This window comes from Terrapene carolina, unplaced genomic scaffold, assembly GCF_002925995.2.
Source record: "Terrapene carolina triunguis isolate 2854851 unplaced genomic scaffold, T_m_triunguis-2.0 Scaffold22, whole genome shotgun sequence".
Classification (NCBI taxonomy): Eukaryota; Metazoa; Chordata; order Testudines; family Emydidae; genus Terrapene; species Terrapene triunguis.
In genome coordinates this window covers 10,803,451-10,829,877 of record NW_020664373.1, presented here as the reverse complement: position 1 = coordinate 10,829,877, position 26,427 = coordinate 10,803,451, and the positions used below count along the sequence as shown (strand labels likewise).

General features: G+C 39.8%; 1 protein-coding gene across 1 annotated transcript in view; it reads right to left on the bottom strand.

The window, feature by feature from the left end:
- Nucleotides 1-8,073: 8,073 nt before the first annotated feature.
- The window catches only part of LOC112103837 (gamma-taxilin), a 43,903-nt gene continuing 25,549 nt past the window's right edge, over nt 8,074-26,427 (bottom strand). The window contains exons 4-10 of the mRNA XM_024195801.3: nt 22,493-22,663; nt 21,244-21,438; nt 19,171-19,290; nt 15,566-15,640; nt 12,933-13,025; nt 12,202-12,297; nt 8,074-10,942 (exon numbers count right to left, since the gene is read on the bottom strand). Of these exons, the coding sequence (XP_024051569.1) occupies nt 10,625-10,942; nt 12,202-12,297; nt 12,933-13,025; nt 15,566-15,640; nt 19,171-19,290; nt 21,244-21,438; nt 22,493-22,663 (1,068 nt within the window). The 3' untranslated portion in view covers nt 8,074-10,624. The remainder of the gene's footprint in view (nt 10,943-12,201; nt 12,298-12,932; nt 13,026-15,565; nt 15,641-19,170; nt 19,291-21,243; nt 21,439-22,492; nt 22,664-26,427) is intronic.

Below are 26,427 nucleotides of genomic sequence, written 5' to 3'. Positions count from 1 at the left end.
CAGTTACTGCACAGGGTGAGTAACCATTTCTTCTTTAAGTAGCGTGCTCCACTCTAGGCAACTATCAAGCAGTACCCTCTAAAGGTGGAGGGGGCTTTGGAGTAGAGTCCAGTACGAAAGAAAGTACAGCCAAGTGGAACACAATATCGGAAGCACAGTCGTGAGTTATTCCATGGTGGTCAGCGAATGCATGTAAAGAAGCTCAAGTAGCAGCCTTAGATATTTCAATAATAGGCATGTTTTTGAGAAATAGACCTTGTAGAGTGAGTTCGTATGTCTGAAGATGCTTGACTATTACAAGATTTGTAGCAAGAATTAATGCACTCAGATATCCACTTGGGAAGTCTTTGATCTGAGATTGCAGATCCTTTTGATCTATCTGTGAGCAAGACAAACACTTTGGGGGTCTTTCTGAAGGGTTTCGTCCTATACAGATAGAAGGCCAGGACTCTCCTGACATCAAGAGTGTGCAACAGTGCCTCTTGATTATCTAAGTGAAGGTTAGTGTGGAAGACTGGCAAGTGAATGGGCTGGCTAATACAGAACCCGGAAGAAGCTTCAGGTACAAATTTGTGGTGGAGTCACATGACCTTGTCCTTTAAAAATACTGTGAAAGAGGGGCATGCCATAAGGGCCCCTATTTCCCCAATCCATCTCGCCAACATGACAGCTATCAGGAATTTTGTTTTCATTGATAAATGGAGCAGTGAGCAGGTAGCCACCAGTTCCAATGGTGGTCTTGTCAGGCATTTAGGAACCAGATTGAGGTCCTAAACAGGAGAACGACGCTTGACTGGTGGATAGAGATTTTCAAATGTCCTGAGAAACTTCACTGTCTTTAGGTGGGCAAAAACAGAATAATCCTCTAGTGGAGAATGGAAAGCCATGATGGCTGCCAGGTGGACTGTAATAGAGCTCAGCGATAGCCCTGCATTTTAGTGTTAGGATATAGTCCAGTATATCTGGCAGCAATGAGGTCATCAGTAGAATATGTCTGAGGTCATACCAACAGACAAATCTTGTCCATTTGAGAGTATGTGTAGTGAGTAGACTGTTTCCTGCTCTATAATAGTATGCTTTTTACCTCCTCTGAACTGGTTGTCTCTAGTTCTGTGAACCCTCCACCAACCACGCATTGAAACAAAGCACTCCGAGATTGGGGTGAAGGATCCTCCTGCCTTGCTAAGTGAGGAGGTGCAATGTAGAGCGAGATTGGTGAGCAAATGACCAAGTGTATTAGGTAAGGAAACCATGTCTGTCTGAGCCAGGTCGGAACTATTAGAATGACTCTGGCTTTGTTCTTTTTTATTTTGAGCAGAACTTTGGCTAGTCAAGGAGTCGGTGGGAATGCATCCAGTAGATCCAACAACCAATGAAGGTGAAAGGCATCCCCCAGGGATGAGTGACTCAAGTCCACCTCTGGACCAAAACTGGGCGCACATTTTTTATCACGGTGGCAAACAAAGTCTATCTAGGAGGCGCCTGACTGCTGGAATATGTGATGTAATATGCTGGAATCTGTTTCCCACTTGTGGTCTTTGAAATAGTGCCTTCTGAGCGTATCCACCGTCACATTCTGAACCCCTGGGAGATAGGCTGCTGTGATGACAATCTGATTGTGTATGCACCAATTCCAAAGCTTGACTGCCTCGGCACACCGTGAGGGGGAATCTTGCTTCTCTTTGCTGGTGGATATAAAACATGCATGATATGTTGTCCATCATGACCTTTATATGCTTGCCCCTGATTAATGATAGAACTGGAGACATGAGTATCTGACTGCTCTGAGTTCCAGCAAGTTAATGTGTAGTGTGGTCTCTTGCAATGTCCACTTGCCCTGGGCCATGTGAGCTTCCAGATGTGCTGCCCACCCTAACAGGGAGGCATCTGTCATTAGGACGACTGTTGGGGAAGGACGTGCAAATGAGACTCCTGCACACACGTTGTGATGGTCTTTCCACCTACTGAGGGATTGTTTTATGGAGGTGGGTATGGAAAGAAGCATATTTAAGCTGTGTCTGTTTGGTGAATAAACAGTCCTGAGCCACCCTTGAAGGCAGCGCACTCAGTCTTGTCTAATTTCTGATGAAGGTATTGGCTATGTTGGAAAAGGCCACAAACTTGTGCAGAGGAAGATAAACGCTTGCTGTTACTGAATTGAAATGGGCTATGAATTCTAAGTTTTGCACAGGGGTCAAAGTGGGTTTTTGAATGTTTAATTGTAGACCCAAGCTGAGGAAGAGATCTATGGCTCTGGAAGTTGTCCATGATGTCAGTTCCAAGGAGTGACCTTTCAGCAGCCAATCGTCCAGTAAGGGGACACTAGAACACCCTTCTTGTGGAGTTAGGCTGCTACCACTCACATGACTTGAAATATGCATCCTGAAGGTTGAGGGCTGAGAACCAATCCCCTTGATCTCATGACAGAATTATCACTGCAAGTGTCACCATTTTGAATTTTTGTGCCTTCACATAAATGTTGAGTAGCCTCAAATCTAGGATGGGTCTCCCACTGCCATTCTTTTTTGGTACCAGGAAATATCTGGACTAAACCCCCTTTCCTCTGTACTGCATGGGAACTGGTTCTATAGCACCAAGTGTAGGAGAGAGACACTTGCTTGATGAAGCAAGCTCTCTGAAGAGGGAAGTAGGAGGAGGCTGGATGGTGGATGAGTAGTAAAGTGGATGGCGTTCCCTTTGGTGATAATCTCCAAAAACCTATTTGTCTGTGGAGATAGACTCCCAAGCCCACCTGAAGTGGTAAAGGCAGTCACCGAAGGGAAAAAGGCAGGTGAACTGGTACAGCTGGTAAGGAGGAGGATGGTAATTCAGGCTGTTGACCAGCCCATAAAAATTGCTCCTTGGAGGTGGAACGGTGCAAGGTTGACGGTTTCCTTCTCTGGAATTTCTGTCTCTTTTGATATGGTTCATATAGCGCAGGGGTAGGCAACCTATGGCACGCATGCCGAAGGCGGCACGCAAGCTGATTTTCGGCAGCACTCACACTGCCCGGGTCCTGGCCACCGCTCTGGGGGGCTCTGCATTTTAATTTAATTTTAAATGAAGTTTCTTAAGCATTTTAAAAACCTTATTTACTTTACATACAACAATAGTTTAGTTATATATTATAGACTTATAGAAAGAGACCTTCTAAAAACGTTAAAATGTATTACTGGCACGCGAAACCTTAAATTAGAGTGACTAAATGAAGACCCGGCACAGCACTTCTGAAAGGTTGCCGACCCCTGATATAGCGTCTGGGATGTCAGGAATTTGGCAGGACAGGATCTCTGAGCCATCTGGGACTTGCTAAACATTCTCTTATGTATAAATCCCAAGAGAATGAAAAGTAGCCCTAGAGTCATTTAATGTGCACAGAGATTCATCCATGCTGTCAGCAAACAGTTTAGACCCATCAAAAGAAAGGTCTTCCATCGTATTCTGGACCTCTGTTGGAAATCTGGAGAGTTGGAGCCAGAAAGCCCTTCTCATAACTACTGCTGTAGAGATTGAAAAAGCAGCAGTATCAGCAGCGTTGAGGGAGGCTTGTAGATGTTCTGGCAAGTAGCTGGCCCTCCACAATAATTGCCTGGAATTGATCTCTGTGCTCCATTGGTAGGTGGTCAACAAAAGAGTTCAGTTTTGTGCAATTTACATGATTATATTTTGCCATAAGTGCCTGGTAGTTGGCGATTCTAAATTGTAAGGAGGCTGACAAACAAGATTCTCACTTACGATCTTTTTCATGGGGCATGGATTTAGAGTGGTACTGCCTTCCACATTCATTAATTGTTTTAACCAAAGAATTAGGAGAGGGATGAGAAAATAAAAACAGTCTTTTGCCAGAACATATTTCTTATCCACTCTTGCATGTAGGCAGAATAGTAGCTGGGGTAGCAGATCTTCACATGGTCCAGAAGGGCCTCATTGACCAGCACAGCTATTCAGGCAGCTGAGGGTGAATGAAGGATATCAAGCAGCTTATGATGAGGTTCTTCAATCTCCTCGAGAGAGATCTGCAAGGACTCAGCAATTCTCTTGACCAGATCCTGGAACTGCTTAAAATCATCTGCCAAGGATGGAGGCGGCGGCATGACAGCTTCATCTGGAGATAAAGAGAAGATGTTGGCTGGAGGAGAGACCACTTCATTGGCTCTAGCTTCCAACTCCTCAAAGGTTTCGTCTTGAGGATCAGTCTCCAAGAGACAGCAAGCAGAGATAGGCAACCATCATCGCAAAGGGTGGTGCTCGAAGCCCTGGAAAATAGCTGGTGATAGGCTGCCCAAGGGTCCCAGTATGGCCAAGGAGGTGATGCATGAGGCATAGGAGGGGCACATATGGGTGCACATACCAGCAAGATGATGATTGCAACCTTGTGTCACGAGTGGTCATAGACTAATCAGAGACTTCTGGAAAGGGGCCTCTATAGGGGTGAGGAGAGCCCTGGATCGATATTTGGGAAACTGAAGCAAGGTCTTCATCAGAATCCCTTTTCTCAAACTCACTATGAAATGGTGGGGGGCCTGGAGAAATTTGAGGTGAAACTCTTGGTACCAGGTGAATTTCTGACAATCTCGATGTCCTTGGTACTGAAAATATGTCAGAGCCGAGGAGCAGAGACTCAGCCAGGTCCCAGGGAAAACGAAACTCCTGTGGTACTGAGCATGTTGTCGGTACCGAGTCCGTGGTCTGCACCAAGGTAATAGTGGCCAGTACCATAGTCTTGTCTGCTCTGAGGGAAGTGCAGTTGCAGCCCGAGCGGGCTTCTTTGGTACAGAGGAAGGAGAGGACGAGCTCTTCTTGCCATCTCAGTCTGCTATTGATACCAATGATTTCTCCGAGTCCGAGACTTTGCCATCTTTCAGTCTAGCAGTAGCATCAGTGGGTACCTGGCTTGGAGAGTGGATGTTGCTGAGGTGGCTGAAAAGACTGATGACCTTGGCCTTTTTGAGGTAGATTTGCTACCTTGTGAACTTGGGGCACAGTCTCTTGGAGGACTGATGAGAGGAGTCGAGTCTTAGATGGAGAAGTGCAGATCAGATATAGTGGAGGCAGCAGATTTGCTCAGAGACCGGTGTACAGAGAGGGTCCCTTTGCTTGGGTCAGAAGCCAGGTGTAGGAAGATCTCCATTCATGAGGAGACCAAGTTTGATCACCCTGTTTTTTCCAGCTCTACATTTCAGTGCTAGACAGAACTTACACTTCTGGGCAATATGCGATTCCCAAAAGCAATGAATGCACCAGGACTGCCTGTCGCTTACTGGGATTTCCTCCTGGCATGACAGACAACGTTTGAAACCAGAACTGGGCATAATCTCCGAGATATTAGTACAAAGCGTTCACTAAGTATATGATTTATATATATTTATTTTAAAACTAGGAAGCTAAAGTTACTATTATGTACTATTTACACTAACAACAACAAACTACAACAATAAGAAACCAGGACACAGTAGAAGTAATCTCAACAGGGACAACTGCCAGAGCTCTGCCTCAGTCCGAGGCAGTTGAGATGGAACTGAGGACCGTTTGCCCGTCCAATGCTGTATAGCAATAGAACGGGACACGAGGCTAACTAGCACATGTGTGGGCCAAACAGACACGGCTATGAGAAATCTCTGATCAAAGGCACAGGGGGTGCTAGCACACCTAGAGTAGAGCACCCATAGGGACACTACTCGAAAAAGCAGCTTTCATTTACAGAATTTCCTCCCTTAAATGCCAGTCTAGCAATTTAACTTTGCAAAAACCAAATACATATATGTAATACTTTACAAACTCGAAGTATTCAGTGCTCTAAACTGATCCCTGATAAAGTCCTCAGTTGAAACATGGCATAGGTACCAGTTGGACAACAGTAGCATAAGCCTCCCTTCTAAATTGCCTTGTCAACATGCTGCAGCCCCCACCTGGTAATGACGACTAAGCTGGGTTCTTTCCATATCCAATCAATGTTTGGCTTTTAACTCCTTTACAAGAAAGGAGTAGCAACTTTGATCACCAACGGGGACTAGATTTGAACAAGCACCTTAAACATGAACGAGATTCTATCCTATTAATATACCTGAGCCATACAGGTCTGGATTTACACAAATATTTCTGAAGATGCAGGGACCAATAAAACAGAATTTTAAGGTAGAAGTTAATTTATAAAATAGCAGAGTTGAATTTTAAAACAATTTATTCCTTAATACATTTTGCATGCTAGGGAAACAGGTATTGACTTGATTCACACTATTTTGTTGTTGTGTGAGTGCGCCTAAGAATACTGCTTGTCTGATCAAAAGAGCATTTTTGATATGTGACAGGGATGGAATCTAATTGTTTCAGGTCTTCACTAACACTTCTGAACTGTTATTAGTGTACATTTTACAAGAGTTTCACCCAAACGTAGACATATCTGAAAAGTTTGCCTGGTCCCTTTGAAAGCCTTTTCATAGAGAGCCCGGTAGCCTAGCATGAGACTTCCTGAGTATAGCCAGGTTGGGAATTTTGAAGGTACACTTCCTTGGATCCTCAAGAGCCAGCAGTCTTATTCGCACTAGAACAGTGTCCAAACAGCTTCCTGCTCCAGGAAAATCACTGAGCGAGACTTACACATTTTACACCATTCAGCAGGAGACTGCATACTACTGTGTCTGGAAAACATCATGGACATTTTGGGTGTTATTACAATGTAATCGTCTTACTGTGCAGGAACATTCCTCTGTGTAGTGGTTGTTCGCATAGCTTGTTATGAAAACAAACTTAAAAACACCACCCAATCTGGGGGGGCCTAAAATTCTGTTTTCTTCTTTTGTACTAGCTGGCACAAGGTGACGAGAGACGCAATCAGGCCAACCCACTCCCACAAACAATAGAGTAACACATAACTATTACCATTAAAAATATTGGAATTTAGCAAAGTAATGAAAAAAAGGTAACTGATGTTTGTAGTGAAGATTCAAAACCCCCAAAATTGTCCACTTCACATTCCAAGCCCCTAATTTATTCGAAACTCAGCCCATTTGTGTTCAGTGTTGAACATAACTAAGATTTCCATCAAAGAAACAGCAATTCTGTGCTTTAAAACGCTCAAACTTCAAGACTGCTGTTTTAAATTAGCAGCTGCCATTTAACCTGAATACATTTAGGAGTGGTCTACACCTAAAACATAGGTCGACCTAGGTACATCACTCAGAGATGTGAAAAATTTAGCTCCGTTTGACAGAGTTAGGTCAACCTAACCTCCCACTGTAGATGCAGCTACTGCCGCTCAGAGAAGTGGATTACCTGTATCAGTGGAAACACCTGTTCTGTCAACGTAGGAAGCATTTATGTTACAACAGCACAGCTAGAGTGCTGTACCCATGCTACTAGTAATTTCAAACTTCACACCTCTAAATTCTCTCCTGAAGCTCCTAACAAGTATGCCAGACAGCCCAAGTTAGGAATGAATATGTTCCAAGAATAAAAGAAAAACACAGAGTCTGATATATTAAGCATACATATTTACTTAATCTATACAGAATCGAGTAGATAAAATTTCAGATTCACATTAGTGAAAAATCCCTACAAAATGTTTTTGAAAAGCAAAACAAGACTGCCTGTTCATTTATCAATTTTTTTTTCTCATGAAAGCAGACATGGTTGTAAAAATAAAGCAGTGTGTTTAGCACAAACTAGATTTCTGCATCACTTTTTTCACAGTTATTTCCATCTACAGTCTGAAGAGGTAGTTTTTCTGCAACACCTGAGAATTAAACTGTAATATAACCAGGTGTAAGTGTAATAAAGGAAGGACAAAACAGATTGGAGAGATACAGCCCTAATGTAGTTGTGTACACTACTACACGTATTTGGGTCTTGCATCACATACGTTTTTTTTTTTTTTTTTTTTTTTTGCAGCCTAAGCATGGTAAAAATCATGGGCCCAACTAACAATTAGGTGTACACATCAAAGGCTACATAAATTTACAGCCCAGATTAAAACAGTTGTGGTTATGGAAGATACACAATATAAGTTTCCATAAAAACCCTACTGGAACCAAATTTGGCTGTACAGTGGCAGTGCAACAGCCTCCTGTATGGCAGATCAGTGTGAGTGCTGGGCTTATCACTTGCATTCTTTATAGCAACACCCCTTTGGCCAGTGCATGGAATGACATTAACTGCTTCCAGGAAGCCAAGTCCAGCCCACCTTTGCTAGAGGGAAGGTTGGTGTGATGTGGGACCTTTTCAGGGTCACACAGAGATAAGAAGAAAATCCCAGATTCCTTAAAACCCTTTACTAGTGGCATTCTGCTTCATTTACACATGCAAGCCAGTAACTACATATCGTCTGTACTGCTCTTCCATTCGTCTCACATATCTTTACAGCCCTTGTGGCAGTGTCCAAAGTTCACTCTTGACTACACATGGAACACGCATTCTAAAAAGAAAGGTGGTTATAGATACAGGAGACCAAATACATTTTAAAAAGAGAAAACTGCACTTTCCACTTCACTTGTGAAATTTGTACCTTTTGCCAAGGGTATGTTGTGCTGTAATTCATACATTAAGATCTTCACTTGCCCTCAGGAAAATTATTTCACGTTCACTTAATTTATTAACTGAAGACCAGTTTTGGCAGAAATTTAAACACTTACTTCTGTTACAGTTTTTGGATTCCATGACAACACACAACGTCAGACAATTCATTTGATGAAGCAACTTTGGAAGGATGTTTCTTCTTTCCAGTATTTTTGTTGCCATGTGGTTACCGTGATTAGTGTTTCAAAGCTGAGTCCAACCTCTGACTGCTCACCTCGACCTTCTCATTACTTCACCATGTGTGGACCACGAATACAAAACAGACGGTGCAAATTGTAGAGAAAAACTGGCCAGTTCCCAATTTATGTCACTCATTTGCTACACAATTTAAGAAATGTCAGTTTGATACAGTTTTGTTCAGTGGTATGAGCTAAAACACATTTATCAGGCTTTATACAACCTTATTCTCTTTATAAGACATCTACATTATTTTAATGTACATCATTACATCAGGGAAGGGATCAAGAGCTCAGTGCAGCCTGAACATTCAAGTAATTTAGCCACTAAACTGCCAAAAAGAACAAAGGGGGCGGGGAGGGAAGCTCATTGAAAGTTATGTGCTTGGTTCAGAAATCCCCCACTGAAGTTAAGTGCAAAGAACATTAAGTACCAGAAAAAGCTACACGTTTGTATCTCTTAAAATAAAAGTGACTGAAACTAGAAAGCGAACATATATGGGCTAAAGTTAACAGTAGCTTGTTACTTAACACATGACCTGCCTACATTACCTGCCTTGCTAAAAATAAATGTTGGTCCCAGCCTGTCCCAGAGAACAGTTCCCTTAAAAATTTGATACCCAAGTTTTCAAAATGAAACACTAAGGCTCACAACTGCAGTCCATTACATTTTTTTAAAATGTAAATTTTTTTTTTTTTTTTTTTTTACTTATGGCATATTAGTTTAACATGAAACCTCTGAATTACCAATTTTACCAGACAAGCAGTAGGTACCAGGAAGGCACTCTGTCTGCTGATCAGTGTCTTTTCAGGTTAGGTGTGTGACAAGTTAAATGTTTTACTCTGGGAATATATTTGAATCCACATGATCAAATATTAACTGTGTTCTTTACAGATCCTTAAATATATTGCATACAGTGCTAAGTAAAGAACATCCAAACCAAAGATTGATGTCTTAAGCACTGAATGCAGTAAGTATCTACAAGAACTCCTTGTTTTAAAATATCCAGATTTAATACAACTTCTCTAATCAGAAATAATCATTTTATGAATTCTCTGCAATGCTGAGGCTTCATGTTAAGGAACATAAAATGACTAACACTTCTGCAGTTGTGTATATTCCATTACAGATAACTTCACTCCATAAACACTCATTCCTGTATGCTTTCTTTGCAAGTTAAATTGAACACATTCACAGGGAGGGCAAATACAGTCTGTCTGTCTATGAATTAACCTTAGAGCACAACCCTGAGAAGTTTGCAAGAAAGTTGTACACCCTGTTTTACCAGCTGCAAATTAAAGTATGTATATTTGAAAGCTGTTTTTGTCATACCACAACTACACTAAAACCCTGTAAAATATTCTTGATCATATTCTGGACCCTTATTTTCATATATAATCAGGTGAGATAGTTGAAGTTCCTACTGGCCATTAGATGAATGTAGATAATTTACTGAAGAGTTTGGTAATTACATTAGTATACCAAACCTTAGTTCAGTTAACAGAAGCAAAATGTTATTTTCAAACCAATGAAGTGACACTCCTGTCACTTTTCCCCATGAAATGTTAAATCTGTACACAAGTCTTAACTGACATGGTGAGATTTGTGTTTAGGGGAGAGGAAATGCACATGCATTCTTTATGGAAAAATATTTTTTTAAAATGAGGCAGATGTGCAACACAGTTGTGGAAAATGTATAGATTACGCTATTCAAAGCTGCTATGCAGCTTCCTGTACCACATAAGTCCAGTAGTTCTAAGAAAATACATATATGGTAGAAAAAGTAAGAAAATTTTCACCACAAAACCAATAGTTACCACCAACAGAGAAAGTTATACACAAAATATATCTCTCAATACAGTGTTTACGCTTCATTTTAGTCAACAGGAACAGGACTCGTGGAGACAGTCTTTTCAGAGCCATTTCCTTCATTTGCTGCACTTGATTCAGCATCTGATTGGATTCCTGGTTCTGTATCAGTGGAAGTTCCCAGCTCCTCATGGGAATTGAGTGTGCAGGACTGCAACACCTCAACTGCTAGATCCACATCTGCTTCTTTTACAGAAACCTGTTCCTTCAGAACTTCCACCTTCTCATTCAGCTCATTCCTCTCCGTCTGAAGAGCCCTGCACAGCTTCTCCAAACGCTCCAGTTTTATTTGAAAGCCTTTGTATTCTTTGTCTCTAACTGTTTTCTGTAAGGAATAAAAATAAACAGAGATTAACCTAATGAAGTGATTTTTGGGGGGAATTTATTTCTCTTAAAAAGGCACTACTTTGACAGGCTTAGAGATTAAAGTCTTCTCTTTAATCCCTCTAAAAGGCAGAGCATTGACAGCGTTGGTGCAAATTCTCAGGCAAAAACTAGGGGTCGGCAACCTTTCAGAAGTGGTGTGCCGAGTCTTCATTTATTCACGCAGATTTAAGATTTCACATGCCAGTCATACATTTTAACGTTTTTAGAAGGTCTCTTTCCATAAGTCTTTAATATATAACTAAACTATTGTTGTATGTAAAGTAAATAAGGTTTTAAAAATGTTTAAGAAGCTTCATTTAAAATTAAATTAAAATGCAGAGCCTCCCGGACTGGTGGCCAGGACCCGGGTGGCATGAGTGCCGCTGAAAATCAGCTCGCGTGCTGCCTTTGGCACACGTGCCATAGGTTGCCTACCCCTGTTCTAAACCAAAGGGGGACCACATGTAGGGGGGTGACAGGTCAGTCTGATGAGATGCAACATAAGGTACTACATACTGCCAGCTGTGACCAAGTGTTTTCTAATGTGAACAAGAGTCCACTAGGAGCTCACAGACTAAAACACACAACTTGTTACTATTCAAGACTACAGTTACAGGGATATTACTTATGGAACTCAGCCAACTTTAGTGAATGGGTACCAAATATTTCTGATTTCAAAGCAGTTTGTACACAAGCATATATACATTTCTGCCATGAAATCTGGTAATAAGAGAAAGAATACTAACAGACATGGCAGAACTACACTGACCCCTAGTTGCAGCTAGGTGAGTTTTACAATTCCAAGGATTCTTCAGGGTTGTCAGTCTAGTACCTGTCCCAGTATTTAATAGACTCAAATAGTTTGTACAATTTTGCCACGAGGTCCTACCTAATAAGCAATAGGTTAAGGATGCCAATTCCTACGTTATGCTTTTGACTGACTAAACATATGAAGATCAAATGTCATGGATAGCAATTACAAAAAACAGAATTCATTTTGTTCTTGAGAAGAAGGATGGTCAATTTACCTGGGAAAAGTTATTTAAAGGAGACGCACAAATTGTTAGCAATTAAAAAAAAAATTTAGTGGTACAATTTGAGTAGCTACGTAGCATTTCTTGACAATCTCCAGCTATCTAGAAATGAAGGGCCACGTAGAGTCAAGCCCTGCTTGAATGTGACTACACAGTTCCTTAAACTATGAAGATTGTTACCCACCTCTTCAGCCATTTGCAGAAGAGCTTTGTTGTTGTTTTCCCATTTTGTACGCCACACTATTGTCTCTTTTTCCAGTTTTTTTATCTTCTTGGTCATCTAAAAATATAGTAAAGCTAGTTTTATAACTAGGATCAAAATAGAGGTAACCACGTATTAAAATGTTTTAGTAAGTTGCTTAAACCGTAGTTTTCAAAGTAACCTTATAAAATGAATTTACAGGAAAGGGTTTCATGTCAGACCTATGAAAAATTATTAAAATCTTAAACTAACATTTAAAAATATTACTTTTAAGATTATGGTGGTTACAAAAATGATTTCCATCCTCCCTCAAAAGCTTCTACAATCATCTTCTTCATTTATAAACAAAAGTAGTTTCTAACTAAAAGTATTGCACATGACCATTTTTTTTTTTTTTTAACCTTGTTTTCTACTTCTAATATTAGCTTTTGGAATCAGAACTTGGCATGCAGTTACGCCAAGTGTTTCAAAAGAATGGATTGCATCATGTTCTTCCACAACTATGCTGATTTTTTCTCTCTCAGTAATCAGACTGAAATCAGAGGTAGATAACTAGTTTTAATGTGCCATTTTACAGTGTTTCCAGCTACAAATACTTTTAAAATTGTATTCACCTATATAGCCTCTTCAGGGATTTTAAGGCCCAATAAGGAGCTAGATTTTTTTTTCTAATATTTTTCATGAAATTCTAACATCATAATTATATAAAGTACCTTTTCCATTTCTTGTCTGAAGGTTGTAAAAAGTTCATTGCTCTTTGCCATGGTGGTCTGGAATTCTTCAAACTTATCCATGTAAAGAGAAAGCTTTGGGGAAAAAAATGTGGACATATTTAAACTGTATAGCAATGTTACCACACAAGCAATGTTTATTAAGGTACATCAGAAATTTCAGCTAATAGTAATGCAACAAAGATAAGAGAACAATGTTTACGTTCCCCCTCTAATCTATCAGGTAAATTTTCACCTAAAGCATGTGTAGATGACTGTATAAAAATAGATGGTTACTCAAATTGTGCATGGATGCTGAGCTAGGGCTATCTTTATAAAGCAACAGATTATATTCTAACAAAAGTTAAGCATTAAGACATGGGTTGTTATCTCAGTTAAATAAAAGTTTGAAAGAGGTGCATTTCTAACTATGCACAAATAAAGGTAACAGCTAAAATTTGAAAAATTAAGCACAAATTTAGGTGTAAATATGTAATTTAAAAACTAATTAAGATACAAAATATTAAACAAGGCAAGGATTAAAATACCAAAGCAAATTAGGATCAGATGAATAATAAAAGTTGAAGTAGTCATAGGTGTGGGATTTAGTAACAAAGTGCAAATTCTACATGTGTAATAGTGAGATTGGATTTGAAGTGACATCCGCCTCCGAGGCTCTCAACCACATGGTCTTGCTACTATTTCAAAGACATGGCTAAGAAACAACTACAGCCCTGATCCTACAAACATAAATCGAAGTGGGGACTTGTTTGGGGCCTAAGTTATCCTAACAAATTTTCACCGTGAATAGGAACTCCAAGGAAGTGGAGATCTGATAGGGAATAAACAAGTCTTTTAATATCCTTGTTTACACATCTTATAAGAGACCAACTGGGCAAGGGAACTAACGGATTATTTGGTAAGGACAATGAAGTAGCCTCATCCGTGGAATTTCTAGTAAACACAACATTCTAGCCAGAGGACAGATTTTTGAATCTGCTGTTATACGAATAGGCAAATTAGGAGTACCACAGCCATTATTAGCAGCTTCCCACTTAACCTGAAAAAAACTTTAAAGCAGCAAATAGAACTCTCTCAATTCTCTTCCAGTCAAATCTTATCGCGGCTGGGACATAATTTGCAAATTTTAGGCTGGTAGAGGCATGATCATATAATTTCAAGCACAGGGACTGAATGCACAAAACACATTCCCTCTCCAATTTTGCAGAAGGGTCCATCAGGAATTTGTCCAGATCAGCATTTCTTAACTGGTTGGTGGTCACGGGAGGGAGGAGGGAGAGAGAATCACAAAAGGTAACCTCCCCGAGGGTGGCCATACGGTGATCCTCCCCCAGTCTCCACAAACCCTTATCCTTCAAGGTCAGGTGTTCTCTATTAACCCTTTGAAATACACACAGAAATAAATTAGATGGGTTTATCAAGGATACATTTTTTGCTTTCACTTTTATAGTGAGTATAAGGATGTTGCAAAATTTTTTGACTTTCGTAAGGGGTGGCCAACCTGAGAAATGTTGAGAAACACTGGCCTGGCCTAGAGCTAAACAAATCCAGTTTGAAAGAATCGGATTCTGTAGGGAAAACCTGAGTTAGATCTCTGTGAATTAAAGGTAGGGTAAGTGCAGGGGTGTGTATGAAAATCTGAGAAAGGAGAATCAGGATAAGATAGATGTGGAAAGGGGCATAAACAAAAGACCACAGGAAGACTGTCTTAGGAGCTTATTTTGTATTAACAGGAGAAGCAGGGAGCAATGTGGGTTCTGGAGAGACCAGAGGAGGTAGAAGTGGTGGCTGTAGTAATCATGCTGAAAGAATGCTTGGACAGGAGGATTAGCATTATGGATAGAGAGAAGATTCAATTTTAGATATATTATGAAGGAAGAAGCACCAGGATTTGGACCCAGCCTAAGTGCATATGAGGCAAAAGAAGGCAAAGTCAACCTGAACCCCAGGGTTACAGGGCCTTAGTGACTGCAAGGATCAATAAGTTCTATAGTAAACTTTGTTGATTCATTACTGACTACCCATCATCTTTTTCAGAATGACATAATGCTAACAAGGATTGGGCCACAAGTCATTATGGAAAGAGAAGGGACCTAGCTCATTTTCCAGTCAGAGGGCACTGTGTGGGTCCAGAATGACCAGGAAAAAAGGGTGTGACATCCTGCGGAAGAGAATCACCCACAGGGAAAAAGAGAGGTGTTGTGAAATAGCCAGCAGGGTGGAGGCCACAGATAGGACAGGTCCTTAGACGTTCAGATATTCTAGTCTTAGCACAATGGATGCAGCATTCTTTTAAATTAATGAAACAATCTTAGCAGTTCAGCATCTATCACTTTCCAGTAATGTGGAGGGAACTGGGAGCCTCAAATAGCAATTTCAAGAAAATCTTATTTTTAAGATATTATTTTTAATATCTCCAATGTACATATAACGAGAAGTGTTCATTGAACAGACAACTGCTACCAATTAAAGTTTCCATAAAAATTCAATGTTTCCATTAATGAAAGTTTAATTTGCAATTTTTTGTATTTCCTCAAATGTCAAGTTTGAGTCAAAACCATAAGCATCTATTGATATTGTCATTGTGGATCATCTGTATCGAACAGTACAGTTACCTGCTGTTTTAGTTGGGCTTCCTGCTGCTTCATCTGCTCACATTTGTGTCTGGATTCAGTGGCTTCTTTTAATAGCTAAAAAGTGGAGAAAATGGTACTGTATTATCGCACATTATATCGAAGGGCAAAATTTTAAGGATAATGTAAATAGGAATAAACAGTTACTCACCTTCTTGTAGCTGTTCTTCGAGATGTGGTGCATATGTCTATTAAATTAGGAGGGTGTGCCTCGTGCACCAGTGCTGGAAAGTTTTCCCTAGTGGCACCCACAGGGCTGGCCAAGTCTGCAGCCAGGCATCCCTTGAGCTGCAAGCACGAAGTATATAAAGGGAAGAACTGCACCACCCACCCTTCAGTTTCTTTGTACCAGAATCTTAGATGATAGACTCTAATGCGTTGGGGAAGGAGGGTGGGTTGCATAAAGGACATATGCAGCACATCTCGAAGAACAGTTACGAGAAGGTGAGTAACCATTTCTTCTTTGAGTAATTGCATATGTCCATCACACTAGATGACTCCCAAGCTGTTTTCAATGGAGCGGTGGGCTAGGAGTCTGATCGGAAGATGGACTACAGGACTCTTCCTCCCATTCACATATTTCCTTGATGCAACAGTAACTGTGTAATGTTTAGCAAATGTGTGGACTAAAGACAACTTTGTCCCTATTGTAGACATCTGCAAAGCGGCAATTTCCCAGAAATGCAGTGGAGGCTTAGTGGGCTCTGATTGAATGCACAGACAGCTTCTCTGGGGGCGTCCTGGGCAACACAGCTGGTGATCCACTTAGAAAGCCATTGCACTGTTACAGGATGCCCTCTCGTTTGTTCTTGATAGAAAACAAACAGTTGGGAAACGGACCTGAAAGGGCTTCCTAGTGATTGGTACCATGATCTGACGTGGAGCCATTACCAGTGGTCTTGGAACAGACATTGAGAAAAGCAATACAGGACCTGAGGTCACAGGCATCATAACATACCCCAAAGCGTGCACCATGTGTACTGGCTCTGGAAGGACACTGTCAATCTGGATGATCAGTGACGGTGGTACTGAGAGGTTCAGCAGATCTTTTGCAAGCCTTCGTATGCCTCTGAAGTGGTCTGTACTGAAAGGGGTCTTTGCCCCGCTGCAAGCAGGGGCAATGGTTCCACCATATGTGCCAATAAAGTAGCCAGTATTGACAGTCCTGGACGTGGATCCACAGCTCTACTTTATAAGAGCCACTAAACTGCGGTACTGGGGAGTGGTGGGCTGAAGGGCATGCTCTACCTACGGTACCAGAGTGGCTTAAGCTCTGCAACTAAGGAATTCTATATGGAGGACTTTGATGAAGACATAATAGTCCTCTTACAATGCTCAGAGCATTTATGTTTCTTTGAGGACTGCTGTGGTGAGGGAGATTTTCTCTTGTCTCGATCCACAGGTATGGCTGGGGAGCACATGTGAAAAGCGTGGTCAAGGAACTCCCTCGGTCAGATTCTGATGCTGGGCAAAGAGCAGCCCCCATGAGGATGTATGAGAGAGAATCTTCTCTTTGCTCCATTGTTCTGGTCTTGAAGCCTTGGAAGACTGTTCACCTGTCACCTAAACACTTCAAACAGCGAGAGCGAGGATCACTCACAGGAATTGGTTTGTGACACCCAGAGCAAGGCTTGAAGCCAGGGCACCTTGGCATAGTCTCCCCTGGTACCAAGTCGAGCCTGGAGCCGAATCCTGACAATAAGGAAGAGAAAAAAAAGAAGAGGGGTTCCAAAGGACCAAAACGAGTATCACTGTTAACTACAGCTAGGCAACTATTACCTATAAAGGTACGTTACCAGGAGGAATGAGCTGCCAGCATGCTTCAACCATGGACAGTAAGTAGGAACCAAAGAATAGGCAGGGCAGCTCCGCCTTTTATACCCTCGGCTCAGAGCACGAGGGACACCATGGCACTGGCATGGCTGCCCCTTTGGGTGGGTACTGGTAGGGAAAACTCTCCAGCATCTATGCACAAGGTGTGCATGTACCTAGTGTAATAGACATATGTAATCATTTGAAGAACAATGGCTTGATACAAAGTAATATAAATGAGAAAGTCTGATTTACCATGAAACTTCATACAGTTGAACATGTTCTTGCCTACTCTTGTATTAAATGTTTAAAAAATTAATTTGTTAAAGAACAAAATAGGTAAAAATTGTGCCAGATTACTTATCATTGTGTTCTCCCGTCTGTCACAAACTAATAGTTCTTAGCTGATATTTTAAAACCATTTACTGATATACTGGAATTGATTTTATTACACGGGAAAATCTCTCAAACAGTTGGGAAAATTCAGTTTGTGTTTGCATTCTGGTAGAACACCTAAGTGTTAAATGATATGCAGAAGTACAATAAAAAGCTATTTTACTACAAAAATATATGAATGCCCAAGCATGGAAAAAAAGTTATGTAGTACAATTAGCTTCACACTTGTGATGTTCTCCTGTCATCTATGTTAAAGAAGTTATTTGCAAAGACTGGACTGCTTCGACGATTGTCTTATATGAAACAAAACTATGCCAGTAACATTAATGACTGCTGTACGTAAAGCAGTAATGCTGAAGAGAGTGGGAGAGTTTTTGTCAAACCTGGCTAAAAGTGGGAGAGTTTTTGTCAAACCTGGCTAAAATTTAAACTTTCTAAAAATCTACTTTGTCTAATTTAAAATCAGGAGATTATCAGTATGTCTTAGCTTTTAGAAAACAGAAGATTCACACACCTGTACTTCTAAGCAAGAATTCTTCACCAAAACAGTGTGGTATCCTCTATCTTTAAATCTCAGTCTTCAAAGATTGGTGAACATGGCCAGAAGTTACTTGATTTTTTTGACCCCTCCATCCCAAATCACACATAAGTACTCATTCTCAATGAAGACTATATTCATGCCAATTTTGAAACTTCAAGTTTTTTTTCTATACCCTATCTATAAATACATAATAAAAACAAATAGAAGACATAGCCCTCTCCCCAACACCTTGTAAGATTTTGTTCAAATTCTGGAAACAAAGTCACTACTTTGGGTGGAGGGGAGTGAATATTTAGGGCCTGATCCAAAGACTCTAACTGACTTTAAAAAGGCTTTGGATCAGGCCTATAATGTCTAAAGCCATTTCATCACCAGGAGGGCACGTTTTCAATTGAAGACTTCAGTGTTACGTAGTTTCCAACCAAGCTGCTACTGCTTGGAAGAATGCAAGTACAAATTCTTAGTTTTTCAGTCTCATGAGCTCAGAAAACACTGGGCACACACTTCCTGGTAACAGCAAGTGCTCTTAAAGGTGCTTACATTATTTCTGCTTTCACCCTCTTTCTGCCTCACATCTCTTATAGCATAGCTGACCAAATTCAGGCATCAGAAGAACAAGGAAGTGTGCCGCAAAAAAGCTGCAGCTGCATGCACATTATTTGTTTGCACCTGTATAGCTGTATATTGCAGGTACAATTCAGGTTCCTTTTCATTTATTTAAACCATTTGGATCTTAGTATCTTATAGAAAAGCCCTTAGCCCTATCTTAGCCCTAAATATGCTGCCCCTTCAGTTGCTGTGTTTTTTGTTTTTTAAAGTAAGCTTAGAAGCAACTTACAAACTCCCTCTCTCTCTGATGTTTTTCCTCGGCTTCTTTTATAAGTTGTGTTGTTTGCTGAAGTTTGGCATCCACCAGTTGTTGCTGTAATTCTTTATGCTTGAACACTTTGTCAATATGCTAAGGAAAAAGTAAAACCTGACAGTGTAATATGAGCAGTACATAGTTAAACCAACATAAAAAAGATTTTTTAATGGGAAAAAAAAAAGTTTTAAAAACAGTTTTAGTATTCAGGCCTGGTGATCCAATGGTCAGAGTTACCTGACCATTGGATCACAATATATGTCGTGTTTTTCTTTAAGCCCAACCTCCAGAGTCAAGTGACTACAGGAGAATTTGAACTTTCATTTAAAAAAGTTTCTGTCCCTCACAGTTGATGAGAGAAGCATGAAAACATGACCCAACCATGTTTTACTTAAAAACCAGAAAGTAAATGCAAAGATTTGCAAACTGTGGCCTACAAACAGCTGATTGGTCACATCTCATTTCCAGCTGTTAAATAGCACTAAATTACATTAACTTCCTAGTATTACTTTTCCACAAACAATTGCTCTGGTTGCCACAGGAGGTGATCATGAATGAGAGGGGAGAGAAGTGGTTCATGACAACCTAAGTATTAGAAAACAATCCACACTATGAAAAAAAATCAGAGAATACGTATTCTACAACTGCTGGTTGGGAACCAAAGAAAGCCATAGTACTCACAAAGGCCAGGTCTACACTTACTTCCTGGTCCGGACGTAAGCAATCGATCTTCTGGGATCAATTTATCGCGTCTTGTCTAGACGTGATAAATCGATCTCGGATCGATCCCAGAAGTGCTCGCCGTCGACGCCGGTACTCCAGCTCGGCGTGAGGAGTATGCGGCATCGACGGGGGAGCCTGCCTGCCGCGTCTGGAACCGCGGTAAGTTCGAACTAAGGTACTTCGAATTCAGCTACGTTATTAACGTAGCTGAATTTGCGTACCTTAGTTCGAAGTGGGGGGTTAGTGTGGACCAGGCCTACGAAAGTGAACTGATTTTAATCATTATCACTTCTAACTTTTATTTACAACATAAATGCAAATGTAGTTTAATAAATAACCTTCATTTTACTTTCCTACACTTCGAACAGACAACTGTGCACTTCATCAGTGAATATGATTTCCTCAGTATCAATCTAATATAGAGCTCAATTAAAATATTTATCTTGAATACATATCTACACCCAGTTACATTTGAGGAATTAATGTATAACAACTGAAATTTGAGGAAAGCTGAACTTTAAATTGTAGCACCACTAAGCAAAGTGAGGAAATGTTTATAATAAATATAATTTCTAAATTACATATTACTGATTATATATAAAAATTGAAAAAACATACTACATTTTTTAAAGTCTCAATTGTAAAGATCTTAGAAATAGGGTGCGATTTCAGCAGACGTTATGCAAGAAAACAGGAGTTAAGTGGACAAAACAAAGGTAATGGAAAGTTGGGCAGCACACACTTGGGAAACAAAGCAGGCTCCTTAAAAGTTCATGAGAACAGCAGCACACTGTTTCAAACAATTAAATACTCTTTTTCATAAACTAATTTAGAAGAACTCATTTAAACATATGTTTGCATAAGATGACTAAGTCAACAACCCAAAATACATCTACAAAAGACCTTCCTAAACATGTTCCACCACTTTTACTCGTTTTGTCCACTCAAATTGAACCATTACCTTATAATATAATGAAAAATGTGCAATTGCTAATGACTTAATGCACCACACATTTTAGTGCAATTATAATAAAGCCATTAATGTCAGTGGAAATGTCTGGAAAAATGGATCCTTTGAGCTCTGTTAGGGATCCAGAGAACCCCATGGAAATGGGATGGGGATTGAAAGAAGAGATTTTGGGCCAAATAGCCACCTAATTTTTGTTAAGAAGGCCTGAAATTAAAAAAGGCATTTATCTTTATTTATGTAGAGTATACCATGCAATTTTACCACTTAAATTACTGAAGAATGTTTTTAGAAAGCCACCACTTAAATGTAGTAAGGAAACTAATTTGAGTGCCTATGGAAGCATAAATTTAAATTACCTCTTCCCGCAAAGCATACTGTTCAATTAGTTTCTTCAGCTTCTCCCCCAATTCAATATTTTCTTGGCGGAGCTTGGCATTGTGTATATCATGCTGTTCCAGCTGGGCCTGAATTTCATTCAGTGTAATCTGGAAATGTGCAGTTGCTTCTTTACGTCTCTCCTCTTCTTCACGTGCTTGCTGCATGTTTTCTTCCTTTTATCCAAAAGGATTTGTTAATGGTGTGCAAGTCAAAAGTGATGTAATATGCCCGTATAATCAATATTTAAGATAGAGATGGGTCAAAATAAATACTTCAGGTCTGAATACTTCCACAACATTGGTATGTTCAAAAACCAAAACCAAAGTTTTGCCCAAACTGACAAAATTAAATCCTTACCAATTCAGTGCGCTTTGTGTGGATAAGAGATCAAATGTGCTATCAGGATGCTTCTTTAGGGAAGCTGGTTCCTGGTCTTGCAACCACTCTGGATTTAGCTGGGTGTTTTAATGTAGATATTTTAATATACATTCAGCAGTCTATTACCATGCTCTATATATTTTGGTATTGGCAAGTGAAGCTCTAGCATTTTTTTTTTTGTTTTTACTTTTCAATTGACCTAAAACTGATATGGTTTATTGTATGCTTGAAGAGCATTCGTCTTTATGGCTTGAGAAAGAGTTTAACTGATGTAAGTATGGTTTGGTAAGGCCAGCAATGATTATCCAGGAGGCAAAAAAATCCTGCATTGATACATTTGAAACAGAAAGCTGAATGGTTTGTGTTCACCTCCTCACCAATGTTTTTGTACTTCAATTAAAAGCTACCCTAAAGTTAATAAAACAGTTATTTGGTGAAGCAATTCCCTACAATAACCACCTAGGGAAATGAATGGAATCTCAACCTCCTTTCCATCTTACTCATGCCAATTCAAGCTTTGTTTATATCTTGTCATTTTACACTGTTTTGATTTCATTCATGTTATTTTACTAGCAGCCAACACCACAGCTCTCAGTAACTATTACGGCAAGACTAGACACTACAGCAGTCTAAACTAGTATGATCCATGGACCAGTTTAAGTAAGGAAACTAACTAAAGTAAACACACCAATTCCCACAATCCCGATACTCAAAAAGGTTGTTATTCTCTATTGATCTGGGTATTGGACATGAAACAGCGCAAATATCAGCTAGCTAGCAGCAAGTATGAATATAAATAGCAATCAGAAATAGGGTTTACCTTAAAACAATTTACACAAATAAACTAACCTTTAAAGTCTTGTTATGACGCTGAAGCTCCCGGCACAGAGATTCCAGTTTGCTGCGTGCTAGAATGGCCTTGCTATGCTCACTCTGCAAGTGAACTTTCTCTTTCACAACCTGTGCTTGTTTCTTCTGCAGTATCTTCATCTGCTTTTGAACATTCCGGCTCTCCTCCAACTAAAGTTAGAGAGTATATTTAAGAAAATGTAGATGAGAGTGCCATCTTTTTCAGCCTAGTCAAAACAACTTAAACTTAGATTGAATGAACTTTAAATAGCTTCAGAAGAGAACAGTGAAATCTACAGACCTTCACCAAGATCAGTGTAGACTACTACAATTGTTTAGGGTATTTTTTTTTTGTCCTGTGGACAAGTTAATTCCAAATGTGTGTATGGACAGTCTTGGAATATGAGACTATGAAAACCTATTCTGATTTACCAAAAATTTCCTCTGAGTTACAAGGTCTATAGAACTATTAACCAACGGGCTCTCAGCCTGCATGCAGTTATGCAAGCAGAACCAGACCTATCAATCACTGATATGTGAGGGTATGGACAGGCACTCTGAAAAACCTGCCAATTTAAACAGCTTTCACAGCTAAGGATAACACCCTGTAGACTGAAACTTGTTAGAAAGTTTATATATGCTATAGTAATAAGCTGTGAATTTCTTCTGTAGAGCATATTTCTTAAGAACCAAGCTGAATGGACCAACAGGGCTTTTTAATCCTACACACCAAAGAAATTCTCCAAAGATGGGAGGATTGGATCAGAAAAAGGAAGTTTTTGGTAATTCAGAATAAGTTTTCCTATTCTTTCATCTACAAGGTCCTCAGATGCATTAACCAATGGGATTGTAATAGCAATGTTTGGTCAGTAGATCAGCTTGTTAAACCTATCAATTAACAGCCTACTATTTAACCATGGTCAAATATTGGATATTCCAGCAACCATGCGCAGATGTAGGTGATGGCCTAGCTTTTTTATTGCAACATGGTGACATCTGTTAGCAAACTTACTGAAATGTCTTGTTTCAGAGTAGCAGCCGTGTTAGTCTGTATCCACAAAAAGAACAGGAGTACTTGTGGCACCTTAGAGACTAACACATTTATTTGAGCATAAGCTTTCGTGGGCTAAAACCCACTTCATCGGATGCATGCAGTGGAAAATATAGTAGGAAGATATATATACACACACACACACACACAGAGAACATGAAACAATGGGTGTTACCATACACACTATAATGAGAGTGATCAGTTAAGGTGAGCTATTACCAGCAGGAGAGAGAAAATTTTTTTTGTAGTGGTAATCAAAATGGCCCATTTCCAGCAGTTGACAAGAAGGTGTGAGGAACCATAGGGGGAAAAATAAACATGGGGAAATAGTTTTACTTTGTGTAATGATCCATCCACTCCCAGTCTTTATTCAAGCCTAATTTAATGGTGTCCAAATGTCTTGATTACTTACTTTACTACAAGCTAATGACATCTGATGGGGAAAAGGTGAACTAACTGAAAGTTGATCATCTTAATTGGCTGGAATCTTCTAGAACAAACATTATACATGTATCTATTTATATACCAGGCCATCATTGTTCATGGTGGTCTACAAAGCGCATTAAACGAGTTAAAAGACATGGTCCCTGGCCCTGGTCAATCTAAACTTCCAAGACAAACCTACAGAAATAAATTCAGAAGAGGCTGGAGAAGGGAAAGGAGTGTTCAGTCATTAAACCTCCTCCTCGAACACAAAGAAAAGATGCCTAGCCATCAAACGTCCTCCCTAAACAAAAATATCACAGCTATTAACCCCACTGCCCTCAACACGAACAACCCATGTTATAGGCCTATGTAAATAAACCCCCACTTCTCTCCCTCAAATATCCCCTCCATCAACTCCCCCCCACTTATCTCCAACCAAACCTTGCTGATAAATATGGAAAGTTCTGTTAATGGAGGTTTGTGACATCACATCTCTGTAGAGCCCCTCCCCTTCCCCTTTCCGCTCTGTTCCTTTTTCTACTGCTGCTTATGAGCCTGTGTGTTTGCTGTAGGAAGAAGGAGCCGACTGCCCACCTCTACCTTCATGTGATCTGGGAGTCTTTAAAGGTCCTGGGAGGGGACAACATGCCCAAAAACATTTTGACTGGATGGAATCTTCCAATCAGCAGCGCTTAGAAAGACTGAATAGCTACTGGTTGATTAAAGTTCAAGAGATATTTCATAACTGAGACAGCAATCCAGAAATAGTGAGACATTAACAATAGTAATATCATAAATTATGCAGAGTTGAGGAAAGCCAAAATATTTTTTTTATATATATTTTTAATAATTACTAGACATGAACATGGAAACACTGTTAAAGCAAAGTGCAAATTATGCTCTCTTGATATGAGACAAATGTAGATAGAATAGAGAACCCTCACTTGAGGAATTTTTGTGATGTGTCCAGCTACTGTCAAAAGATTATAGGCAAACAGCAAGGAAGAGTAAACGGGTCTACATCGAAGTTTGTTTTCTTCTGTGTACTCTTCTTCTACTTTGTCGTTGACAGCAGCATCATGAAGCCTGGTGTCTTTTGATGAATACGGTGATGTAAGTGGCAATGAAAATGATGCTAATTCCATTTCTTCATCTTCAAATAAGAATTTTGTTACTTTATTTGCTTCGGCATCAAAAACTCCTACTCCTGGAAAGTCTTCAGATGTTCATCAAATCAGTATCAAAAGTTTTTTTATATAGAATGTCCTACAAGAAAAACGAACTTACCCCTACATTTGCTAGAAGTAATTATGCCAGCAATACTCCATTTCATATAATCGAAAATCCTTATACACTAAATTTATTTTTGTAAGTTGCATCCAAAGGACCAAGAAAGAAATGGCTTGCAGAAGTCTTCTGAATGCCAAAGCAGAGGATGTGAAAAAAAGTTTGGTGTTCTTACCGCATAAGCGCCTCATGTACTTCTAGTGTCTGGAGGGATGGAAAAATATTTGCAGTGAAGATGTCATCAACTTCATGGTGATAACCCCACAGCCAGTGTTTTATTTATTCCAATGTGTAACTGAGCTGACCAGTTAAAAAATATAATTCGTGAATTGGGTCCACAGAAGGTTATTTTTGTTGTGAACAACAACATGGCTAACATGAACACTACTTGAATTTTGCTGATGTGTATCCACAACTTGTGTTATGGATATGCTGCCCATATTATGCAGTTTTTCACTTGCAAAGTTGTAAGATCTTCAACATCGCATCACATGCTACAAGTGAAAAGCGCAGTCAAGATTTTCAAAAGCAAACAAGTACCAGCAAACATTTTTCAGCATCAGTTAGTATAGCACTCAGTTTCATTCACACTGAGTAAGCCTACTCTTACTCGATGGGCATCTTCTATTAAATGTCTTGAACTTCAAATATGCAAAAAGACTCTTCATTCAGCTGCTGTTGAAGAAGGGGTGGCCGGGTGTTCTCCCTGAGTAGTCTGCACTAACATTCTTGATGATGATGTCTTTTGGATGTGAAAAGACAAATTCATTTAACTGCTTGATACTGTAGATAAGTCATTTAGAATATGAAAAATAATAGTTCTGCACTGTCTGATGCCAGGAACAAGTTTCTCAATGTTAAGAAACATGCAAGAATACTGAACACAGTTCATTTACAAAAGTGGAAGAGAATGAGAGAGAAGATAATATCACCAAAAAAAAAAAAATCAAGTGATCACTCTCGCTCATAATACGGCCTACCTTCTGGATCCATGCTTCCAGGGCCAAAATCTGACCATGAATCTGATTCAGCTTGTGATCTCAGAGTGACTGTTGCAAATGTTAAAGGAAATACAAACAAACAAGCAATGATGATGGAGACAGCAAAATATAAAGCAAAAAAAAGCCCAGTCAGTTCTAAAACAATGCAAAGTGCAGTCCCAGCAGCTGAA